Source organism: Tetrao urogallus (assembly GCF_951394365.1).
Source record: "Tetrao urogallus genome assembly, chromosome: 3".
Lineage (NCBI taxonomy): Eukaryota > Metazoa > Chordata > Aves > Galliformes > Phasianidae > Tetrao > Tetrao urogallus.
This window is the reverse complement of record NC_136815.1, coordinates 71320150-71332552: the sequence shown is the minus strand read 5'-3', so window position 1 is coordinate 71332552 and position 12403 is coordinate 71320150. Positions and strand designations below refer to the sequence as shown.

Here is a 12403-nt window from a genome sequence, read left to right as displayed (position 1 = left end):
AGCAGTATCTCAGCCCTTACGGTTATAAGAAAAATATATCATACTGAGTAAGAGTCAATAGGATGTAAATGTTTTGTCATATTTTAACCATCTTTTTTATTTTAGTAACTTCGCAGCTAATGTATTTTGTTTCCCAGTTTCTTTCACTTAACTGGCTTTACTGCTTGCACTTTCCAACTTCTTTTTCCTCCACCCTATGATCCTAGTTAGACCAGCATTTTAAGTTACTGTTACATTCTTGTTCTTTCTCAAGTAGCACAGCTTATAATATATTTCAATAGGGTGGCAGTCACTCTAATTTAGAACTCCTAAATATTAAAGAGTAAGGAAGTCATGGCATATCCTCCTTCTATGCTCATTTTATATCTGAGATATATGAGAAAAGATCTTTCTGGCACAGACAGGAATAAATAAGTTGCTTTAGATATGTTCCTACTTCTGTGATAGTAGTAGATCCACACTGGAGAATATTAGAACCACATAGAATTCTGCACTGAAGTATGAATAACAAGTTACAAGCAGAGCTATAAGAACAGTCTGAGCATTAATTTACCAGCAAATTTGAGAAGATATCACTGCTCTTCTCATTAGGCAGGTGTCCAAATCCAGTTCATACACCCTTTTGAAATAGCGGACAAATGCTGGGTATCTACAGGTAGCCATGACAAATAACTTAGTACCTTCTTACCTAAGAAGTGCATGATGTTTAGTTTTGAAGCCTCATAGGTACAATATATTTTTAAAAGCCTGATATCATCACAGCAGAGAAACATTCCTTAAAATGTCAGGGGAAATTGAAAAGGAAAAAAAGTAGTACTTTTTGCTATGTTTTGGATTTCTTCTCCCTTGCCCAAAGACACATTCTTAGAAAAAAAATAATGTGTACAAAATTAATAGACCAGTATATGAAAGCATTTACAGATCAGGCTGAAGAAAGACCAATTATCCTTCACTTCAAACAGTCATTACATGTGACTGGCAGAATCTGAAGCTAGTAACCGAATGGTCCAGCTTTTACTTTGACACAGATAAAACTTCATGAAGGACAACACACTCTTAGCAAATCCAGCCAAATATTTAAACTTCAAGAAATGCTGTGAGAATCTGTCTTCCTCAGTTAGAGGCTGATAGAAATGATCTTCAATGAATACTGAAGGAAGCCTGCGTATTCAGCATCCATCCAATGCCGCATCAAAAAAAAAAAACAAAAACAAGTGTTCCTCCGAAGAGTTTTTTTCCCCAACAGATGTAAGTCAAGTAGTCTGACAAAGCAGCAGCACCAACAGACACTCAACTACTGACTGCTATCTGTAGTTTCAGCAGCCAAAGCAGATTCAGTGTTGTGAGTTTTGGTGAGATTCAGAGTAATCTGTTAAAATTGGGTACGTTATCTACCTGATCAAACTGATTCACATGCTTAATGTTCCAAATACAAACGTAAGGGAGGACAAAGTGCGTAGTACAACTGTATCTGAGATACAAGGTCATTAAAAAAAACTGGGGAAGTTTACTGAAACAGTACAGAAAAGGTCCGCTTACAGTTAGCATCAGATTGGATTGTAATTCTGGCTCAGATTCCAAACAATGATTAAAGTCTTGTTTTAGAGAAAAAAGGTGTCATTTCAGAAAGTAAAGTCCAAACTAATGGTTTATCTCAGTCCACAATAAAGAAGGTCCAGATGACCATCAGGTTTCCAAACCAGAGCCAACAGATGGTAGCCTGGTTAGGCTTTCACCATTTTATCACATTTGTTTCTGTTTGGAAGACAAACAAAGCAAAAACAAATAACCACTAACACAGTACTGAAACAGCCCTCCCTGGTGCCAAGCAAACGACGGCTTTGCACAGCACAAGGCTTCTGAAGTTTCAGGTGCCACACAAAGTTTTTATTGCTCAAGTGGGATCTAACAAGCTAAGCTGTCATGGCTTATAAATGTTTATCTTGGCAGTGAGGGGAAAAAAACAGAAATCTGCATTTATCTGCATGAACACAGAAGTATTTTCAAATGAAGCAAATCACAAGCCTCACAGTTAGGAACAAGAATCTGTTCCTTCTGCCTACATCTTGAGATCTCTGAATACAAATATTTCCAGCTGGGAGCCTCTGGAGGAGAAATATTTAATTTTAACAAACAAGTAAAAGACTTCCCACAAACAATAAATACTCAGTAGTCCTGTAAATTTTCATTTTTATACACAAGATGAAGATGGGTTTCATTTTAGGGAAACCCAAAAAGAGCTGTAGATTTAACTAGCACTGGTAAAAACTGAAGTTTAATTATCATGAGTCTAGTGACAATTTACAATGAGTATTTGTGGTTTATCCAAGTCACAGCAAGCAGCACAAATTTCAGTCATTCAGAACTCAAAAGAGTTCTGAAATCAAGCTTCATCTCAATCATGCATTCACATCCACAAGGCAGCACAAACAGGACACAGGTAGGCTAGATGAAAAATCCCCGTACTTTGCCAGGACAGCTGAAAACTAGTTGATCTAAATGGATTGCCAGATCTTACGAATGAGTATTTACAATGCATCTCCATCAAAATCCCACCTGCCTTTTGGCAAGACTTTATGCACACAATAGATACCAACAGAGTAGGTGAGAAGAAACCTCCCCTCTTTCAACATAGTTGATCAGCTGCCACAGGTCCGTGTTTTGCTGTGTTAGAAAAGAAATCTTTATTCAAATCGTAAAAATGGCAAATATACCTTGATTTTCAAGGGGCTGCAGCTCACAATCCACACTCACATTTAAATATCAAAAAAAGCCTTAAACATGAGAAGAAATATCAAGATGGAAGGTTACTGAACATGAAACAGGAACACCACCGCAACACAAATTAAATGTTGAACACTGGACGATTAAGACTCAAGAAAAATGTAAACTGCTAATCATCAGGTTATACTCAAATTCTGCTTATACCTAATGTAACTGTAATTGCCTAAACCTATGATGATCCACCAGTCAGAATTAACAAGAAATAAGAATTACCACCATCTGTTCTTGAACTGCCATTTTCATCAGCCAACCTCAGTGCATATGTCAAAATCTGAAGAATGCTAGTGGAAATAAGATGATGCCAAACTTCAATAACGTGAGAAAAACACCATAACAAAGCATTATGGTACAGCAGCAACAGATGAAGAGAGCAAGTCAGCAACATCAAGCAAATACTTCCCAAGTCTGCAGCTAGGTTTAGCACTGTTGGCAATATCATTCTTATGAAATATACAGCCATTTGATAATATGACAATAATAAGTGAAGAGGAAAACAGAGGAGGATATTTTGTGTCATAAATTTAAGCTATGGTTCAGCACTTAACAGGAATTTAACAGGAGTTAAAGGCAAAAACTTGATCAAAAGAATGAAATAAAATTGGAATGGCAAGTTCTAGAGTTAATCTGAAGCAGTTTCCTAGTGTCAGTTCATAAGTTCTAGAAAACAGATTTCATACATATTTAATTATTATTATTTAATATTATATTTAATTATTATTTAATTAATTATTATTCTATTATCTATTTATTATTTAATCATTATTTTATTAATTATTATTTAATTCCATACATATTTAAATATACATTATTAGGTTATATATATTCTTGAAACAGTTCAGACATAGTCTAGCAATTAAAAATATATTTTTTAGACTAGCAAATGTTGGGAAGTCATCAGATGCTTCAAGATGACTTTGCTTTTCTGAGAAGGAAAAGTAGTTATAGCACAGGCAGTAACAAAGAACAGCTGAGGGTCAAAAACTCCCTGTGACAGTGGTATACAAGTGGGTTGGTACAGAACTTTACAGAAGGAATTACATCTGGGATTCCAGGTTTCTTAAAATCAGATTTAAAGATAATTGAGTAGACCATAATCACTCCTACCAAGCATCACATCTTGTGCTGGAAAAGCTAACGCTAGGCTTTTAAACTGAGGTCATTTCTCTCTAACTACACTGTAAGTGCATTTGCTCACATTTCAGGCAGCAGATCAAGTAAGACTGCAGTTTTATGCACCTCTCCAATTTGTTCCTAGTATTGTTCGGGCAGGCTTTAAGCATTTGGCTATACCATTTCAGTACAAATTAGCCAGAATAATGTAAGGTTTCAATTTGCAGTTTTAACCTAGCCAACATCCTAACCACTTTTGCCTTGTATTTGAACTCTGATTTAAATGCCGATTGCAATGGTATTGTTACAATTAGCAGAACAGCTTTGCAGGAACACTGCCTATTAGATAGCAAAAGCATACAAGATGTGGTTAAACACAAAAAACAAGGGCTAACAACAAGCCTCTATACTACTTTGTACCTCCACATACTGCTTGAGGTGATTATATTTGTGTATGCATTCAGATATGTTGGTTGGAGGAATTTAAATAGTGAGCTCTGTTTATTCTGCCAAAGTGTTTATAGATTTGGATTTATTAACAGTCACGCCTCCCACCCCTCTTATTCCTCCCCTATTTTTTTGGCTTCAAATGACTCTATTTTGGCACATTGAGTAACACAACATTTCACTTTTCTAGAAAACTTCACCGTCAGAAAAGTAACACAAAACCCTAGGAAGCTTACCTGGTCTCTAGTTTCACTGCCAACTGAAAACAGCCACAGCTCACTCAAAGCCAACTGAACCTCAGTCCAGATCCAAGTAAGTAGGGGCAAATTCAGTAATTCATATCAAATTCAGACATGGCTTGTTGCACAGAAAGACTGCGTAGACAGTACTTCAACAGGAGAACCAAGAGCCTGAACTCCCAAAAACACTGCAAAGACATGAGGACAGAGATAAACAGGGAGAGAACTATTGCCATGAATTAGGAATTACGCATATGCTTACATGCATTCAGGAAGACCAGATGTAAGTTCTCAGTTCCAGCACTGAATCAGTCAGTGTCTAATGTTAAAGACAAAATGAAAGGAAAAATACTAAAGAATCAAAGTGGGAAAAGATTATTTAATAGGTATCAGACATGAGAATGAATCAAAAACTCTTCTTGGCAAAAGGACAGTAAAAAAAAAAAAAAAAACTAGGTTGGAAAACAGCATCTCTTCAACAATTTTTTCCGTAACATACAATTATTTGCATGTCCAGAGAAGATGTACAAGCCTTTCAGAAGCTGCAGTGGAACTGAACAAAGTATAGCTAAACAAAGCTATCTACCTTATACCATGAAACACAACACACAGAAGAGTTGCCTATTCATCAACTGGTTCTCCGGGATTTTCATCTCTTTCTGAAATAACATCAGGACTGTACTTACCCAAATTTTCAAACTCAGATGCCTCTTCTTCATGAAGCTACTTTAATATCAAAAGATTCAATATCAAAAGACTTAATTTCATCTTCCTAAATTTTCATAATGTCCATCAAGTACAACGCAAAGATCTCCTTAAACACACCAAATCAATTAAGAGCTGTTTGGAGATACAGAGACACCCAGCCTTTTTAAAGAACGGGATTACGAAGCCAGGAGAGTAACAGGATGACATCTTCCCTGAAATGACCCTATAACGTGTATTTCATCTCACTTTTTTTTTGCTCACTGGTAAGTTGAAATGAAAGGCATATATCCCAAATAGAACTTTTTGTATTCAACAAATGTCACTTAATATGTGCTCACAAAGAGCACTGACAAGGGCTTTCTAATACAGAGCTCAAACAATTCTGGAAAAGAAGGTTCTATAAAGTTCTTCAGGAAAATTAGACAAGGCAATTACTAATTTCTTACACTTCTGAGTATGAAAGCCTGGGACAGAAATGTATATCATTCTTAGATAAAATAAGTTAGAGTGTGAAACTACTGCTTTGAGAGTTCTCACATATCAATAAAGCTCAATCTGTCTTTCCATAGTCCATTAAAAAATTGTTTGAAAAGCAGCTGCTTTTTCTATTTTTCTCTACAGTCCTCCAGAATGACTTCGACATTTTAGGTGTCAAAGCAGAAATAACTATATTCCCTGTTCCTACTTTCCTCTAGGCATTAATCATGCATTAATTCACTTACAGTCTGTACAATAAAGAGATGCAGTAGCAGTAGTCAAATTCTGGTCACTTCTGAAAGTCACTTGAAAGTTATTTTCTTAAGAAATAAATCAACATTAGAGCACAGCAAACGTATGAAGCACTTTTAGTACTTTTACTAATGACTTTATGAATAGAAGATAATTTCTCTTGAAAAAGTTTATTCAGCTACGCTCTTTTTCTTGTTAAACTTAATATAAATCCAGTTCCAGATACTTAGGTACCTGGTACTTCTGCAATTAGACAAAAACTTGAACGAGCACTTGTAATTCTATATTCAGAACAGTAGAAGTCTTATGAATTTTCAGAGCTCTCAGTCAGACTTGTAGATTGCTAGCCACCAGTACATATTTATTTTTGAAGGACTGCAGCAATTACAGACATGTCGGAATGAGAACCACTACAGGGAGAAGGGTAGTTCTTCATCCACAGCTGCCTCTTCCTCTGGAACTTACTACATGTCAAGAGAAGAGGACAGACAGCAGAAATTCCCTAACACAGACTGGGACTTGCCAACATACCAGCCATTTAAGTTTTGTTATCAGGGACTCAACAGAAAAGGATGCCAAGGACCACAGTAACATTACTTCATTGATCTTAACCAGATGTCATCTCATACAGGGTACACAGTAACACTCTTACATGAGTAATTAAAGCATTACATATCTGTGAAACGCTACACTTTCACCCAAATGTGATTTAACGAAGTGAATGGTTCCTAATGGATGCAGTTATTCCAGTCACATTACTGATGTTGTTTCTCTCAGAACTGCTGAAAAGCTCAAATAAAACAGAAAGGAGGACGCAACTACCAGAACTGTGACTAGGCATCTTCCTTGCATGTATAAAACAGAGATCTAAACTCTGGATGTAATACCTCTTCTGCTGAGATGCAGTGCCGAAACAAATGCATTTGCTCTCCACACTATGCATAAAAGGCAATGCTAACGTGCAAAAAGCTGTGTCCTCTTCATTTGTCTGTTTCCTAAATTGAGTCACTTTCAAGTTTATTTAAGGTACATGAACATCATGTGATGAAGACAGATGCTGGAGTTCTAAAGATATTGCTGAAGGAAAAAAAAAAAAAAAAAAAAAAATCAAGGTCTCTAAAAGTCAGCATCAGTAAAAGCAGATATAATTTTAATTTCTGCAGAATACAGCAACTGACTTCACTGTATTTCCACAGAATTTAAAATAAACATTAACAGGATATATTCACAGGTATTTCAGCACTTAACCTTATTGCTAAAACAGTATTTTTGTTTCAGGCCTAACACTTCATTTTGATTTTATAGAAACTGAGAAATAAATTAGAACTCATACATGAAGCTCATGCACGAGCTCTCAATTTAAAGCAGCCTCTGGATTACCATTTAAGAGCATCTACACATGAAGTGCAAACAGTATTGATTTTTTATTTGAAAAGCTGTCAAGTTAATATGAAGCATTCAGCCTGGACATAACATTCCATGCTCTGCAGGTAAGTGTTAGAAGAAAGCTCCCTAACCAAGGTAAGCCCATACAAAAACATTCGTTCTAGCCTTCTAAATCAAACTTTAAACAATAATATTCCGGCTAAGGCCATGTCTAGCAAATTGCATTTAAACAGCCCACAAAAATCCATTTAGTCTTTCATTGCCAGAACAGCAATGGGGGGTAGCAAAAGCTCATGTGTTCTAAAGTTTCTAACTGTAAGTGATTGATGGGATAAAGGATTGCAGACAATGTCTGAGACTGGAAAAGAGGTAAAATGTAGTGTATATTCAAAGCTAAAGAAAACAGCATCGTCAGAAGAGGAGACAGAGCAGAGGCAAAGTGCATGCACATCCACAGCTCACCATGCTTTCTTCTGAGCCAAACTGTAGCCAGACTGTACCCATAGCACATTCAGTTATTTACGCAGAGAAGTCCTGACATCTGTTTTTTGCCTCCTGCCCTTACTGGATGATAGAAAGTAAAAGCCACAGTGGGTGCAGCTTCAGCAAGAGACAGAACTTCAGTTTCTGCACCAGTGCAGCCTCATCACTGCATCATTCTCATGTGCATCACCACTATCTTGAGTCAGAGTTTAGGAAGCTGAGAGATCTGCCAGTAACTGTCTGCTTTTTGCTGGTAGATGCTGTGTAGTTCACCCACGAAGATGTTTATAGTGCTATCAAATGTTGTCTTTTTGAAGCATAAAGATCATCTCCTACAACTCTACAGATATTCATGATCTACAGCTCATCTACAATGAAGGAGGGCACTACAGCACTGCATTTAGGTGATAACCACATCTCCCATTCCCATCAAGAGATTACTGCTGTAACCTCAACAGCATATCTAAGACTGAAACACCACATAGGCCATTTCAAGCAGGTAGTAACTCATTTCTTGAACTCACCCTCTACAGAAACATCACAGCACTGAAAATTCACAAATAGAATGAATGCAGAAGATCAAATATGGAGTTCATTTGATTGCTCGCACAAACAACAAGATAACACCTGCTGCCACGGAGCTTCTGAGGTAGTTTCCTCTTTCAAGGAAGAGTCTTGTCTCACATCTTTCTGCAGTCCCTGGGAATTTATAGCTGCCTGCAAGTATTTTACATAACTGCCTCTCTAACGTAAAGTACCAAAGAGCTGCATGAACTGGTCTTATCATTTCCTTCCTAGTTTTTCCACGGCTTTTCAGGGATTCAACTTCAATAAGTGTTTTGTCAACAGAAGAGAAGAGATGCTGTGCAGAACTGGAGAAAGTTAGGTCCGTTTGCAAAGCTGGAAAGCAGGAGACAAGAAAGGCCTTCAGCCTTGCATAAAAATTCTGTGCTCTTCACAAAGCTAGGCACCCAAGAATTCAGCCACCACTAGAAATTCAAGGGATGCAAAGAAGCTGTAACTTTTTTTTTTTTTTTTTTAGGAGTTATTTCACACGCCAATGAAGGTGAGGAAAAGTTTAGCAGCAACCTTTCAATTTCCTATCTACTCCAGACCTAGGACATACACATTTCACCACACACATCACGACTCATTCACAAGACAGCATGCAGTGCTATGAATTTACAACACGGGGTTAAAGTAAAGGACAGAGTTCAAGTGTTTGCCCCAGCTTCAGCCTCATGTTGAAGAGCAATATGCACGTAGTCTCCACGGTGGGCAGGTACTACTGTATCATGACAAGCAAACACTAGAGGATAGAGTACTATAAAGGTAAATTTAACTAAACAGTTGTAAAAAGTTATGAAAAGACATAAGTGCAACTGCTAGTACAGTGCCTAACACAATCAAGCTCTTGTTCTTAGCTACTCCCTAGACATTACTCTGTAACTGAACTGTAAAAAAGCATTCAGTCCTTTAAGTGTAGAACTCTTCTCATCTTGCAGAACATGCAATTCCTTCTCTTTGTTTGAATCCTCCTACAAGGCAAGTCTACTACACAAGGGGGAAAGAGGCATCATTAGTCAAGAACGAAACCACTGAACAAAAACCCACAGACAAACTGGTTGAAAAACAGGCCTTCCAGTCACAACACTGGTTTGTACAGGACCCTGTGGCTTTTTTTTCCCCCCTCAACAATACTTCCACTTCTCTGCTCTCACTTGCCTTCATAAAACCCTCACTCTCCTTGTTTATGTCTTTTAAAGTACCTGACAGATTATACAGCAATCCATATTAATACAGCTCCATTAAGTGACCCATATTAACTGCTCAGCAGAAAAACTTGGTAGCAACGCAACAGCAGAACAGATAGAGGGCTGGACTACCACTGCTGCTATTAAAATAATTGTTATCTACACACCTTCCTATTTTCACCCTTCTGTAAGGAGTGTAGACTCATGTCTGAAATTGTCTCCAAGAGTGGGAAACATAACTACTGTTGTGAACTTCGTATCTGCACAAGAGCTCAGAAAACATCTTTACTACAGCATCTGCTGGCCTGTATTTCAACCTCCCTCACTAATGAACTAAACAGCTGCAAAAATGTGGTGAAGATTTCACAATCTACACCGGTATTCCCTGGCTCTACAATAGGTTAGATTAACAACATAAATCTTAGAGACTAATAAAGAATTATTTTGCGTTATCTGATTAGAAAATAAGGGAAAAGAAATGTTTTCCTGATTGAAGTAAAACAGAAATTTAAAGCAATTGTTAAGGACTGACTTCAGAGTTTCCACTACTCCTTTGTGCTTTTTTTCTTGGCTGTCATACAGAAAAGTTAAAATGCTTTTATACATTTCCTAAATTTACTTGGCATCTTGGCAATTCATCTCCTTCATGCACCTCAAAACTTGCCGATCTAAAGCTTAGTGAAACATGAAGTCTACTATTCAACTTAACTTTATTAACTGTATATTCATTTATTGTTAAATTTATTGTTCAGACTAAAAAGCAGAGATTCTGAACCAGAATCTCATATGATTCACAGGTGCCAGATCTTCATTCTTGATAGGGGATTGTGCATGCCTAACAATAAACTCTCGTGATTTATATGGTCATTTATTACTTACATGAACTCCTTTTACTGTTCAGATTCTACAGTTATAGCTAGACTTGCCAAACGAGAACAATTCAAACCCAATGGTTTCTTCTAACAATAAGAAACAAAGCCAGACTGAAAGCAACCAGAGCTTATAACTTCATTTGTAATGGCAGAAGTGAAAGAAGTCAAATTTATTGTTTTATAATTACCAAGTACAACTGATATATTTTGACTGAGTAGAAACTCTAGTTAAGGTCTATAAATGTATCATTTAAAAAAAAAAAAAAAAAAAGGCTTTCAGCTTACATCACTAAACTACATACAGATTTAATGATTTCCTCTCAGCCTCTGAAGACACTCTAGTAAAAACTAGGGCCAACGTACCTCCATTTAGCAAAGCACACCTACTCACATGTAGTAAGGCAGCAGGAAAGGATCAGCATTTCTCTGTTCAAGAGCCAGTTAGTGCAATGTTATGTTACTACTGACATACCAAACCTTTCCTTCCCCTAGACATCAAAAATCTACTCCCAGGTGGTAGTCTAGTAACTGCAGGTGAGATGCATAAATCTAATTAAATCCTGTCAGCTCTTCATATCTATAGACACACTTCTGAAAACTCTGTAGAAACAACTCACATTTCACGATGTTCTTAATATGAAAATAAGAGGTTGAATTTTAACCTAGAACACATGCCAGAACAAGCTTCCACCAAGTATATTCTTCAGAAATAAGTTCAAAATCAGATCACATCTAATCTTAAGTATAAAAAGTTTTTGCAACATTATTCAAAACTCTCCACTCTTTTATTCTGCAGAGAATCCTTTGTCACAAGCTTAAACCAGAAAACACAGCAGGCAGAAGCAGAAACTCGACACAGGAAGAAAAACTGTTTTTTAATTTCTAGTATGCTAATAGCACTGTACACAGAAGGAACAAGGAGGAGGAGAGGTTCCTTTTCTGAAAATAGCTAGGATTATGCAGGGGGGCCCGACCTGAGTAATGAATACCAGATGCCTACCTTCACTGGTAGCTGCATTCTTCTGGGCTTTGGTGGGCGTGTGATCTGTACTTGAACTCACGTCGGATGAGATGCTTGAGCTGCCTTTGCCTGCAAAAGGAGAAAGAGGTAGAGAGGATGAGAAAGAACAAACGCAAGTATCCTCAGCAAAGAAGAAAGGCCCTCCATATCAAAACCTGGAGAAGTTCCAGAAAGCTTTAAACTGATTTTAAAACAGCTGATGTTCATTTTGGACTCATCTAGGTGGAAGCTAACTGCATGGTAGTTCACACCATATGCATCCTTACATGTACTACAGCTGCAAACAGGCTCCAGTGTCACAGGGGTTTCATACTGAGTGAAAAAAATGTGATTAATGTCATTAAGAGAACTTTCCTAACCAGTTTTCTAATTCAAGTACCTCTAAAACAGATCAGCAAAAGTGGACACTGACCCTTATCAGCACTGATTAAATTCCAGATGTGTTAACTAAGTTTAGATTTAGGTGCTCACATGACCTATTTAAGTCATTTGATCACCTGAAAATGAAAGCAAGGTCACTGCTATTTCTTCCTACATCATACCTACTGCTTGAAACAATACAATTTTGAAACCAGTACTTTCATGGTTGCTATTTTTCAACTTTTTTTGTTTTTGTTAACTCAGATGGGTGCTGCACAAGAACAGATGAAGCTGAAATGAGCTTGTCTTTCTGTTCACCTGGAAAGATCTAAGAATTATTCATCTCTCATTCTCTCCACTCATTCTGCTTGATGTCAGTAAGTATGAACAGGGACACACTCTGCTCCTCCAGCAGGAACCAGACCAATCACCCTATCAGCAATATACGAGATACACATAGAGAGGAAAGGTAACAAATGCTGTAACACCTTTAGAAATTATCTATTCTTC

The 12403-nt window shown here is 37.2% G+C and overlaps 1 protein-coding gene across 2 annotated transcripts in view; it reads right to left on the bottom strand.

The window, feature by feature from the left end:
• FBXL7 (F-box and leucine rich repeat protein 7) overlaps window positions 1-12403 on the bottom strand; it is a gene marked incomplete at both ends in the record, with an annotated part of 163915 nt that overhangs the window by 112526 nt on the left and 38986 nt on the right. Inside the window, one exon of one of the 2 annotated variants that reach the window (XM_079533979.1) lies at window positions 11502-11602. In XM_079533979.1, the coding sequence (XP_079390105.1) occupies window positions 11502-11602 (101 nt within the window). The remainder of the gene's footprint in view (window positions 1-11501; window positions 11603-12403) is intronic. The other variant, XM_079533980.1, reaches the window with a different exon arrangement.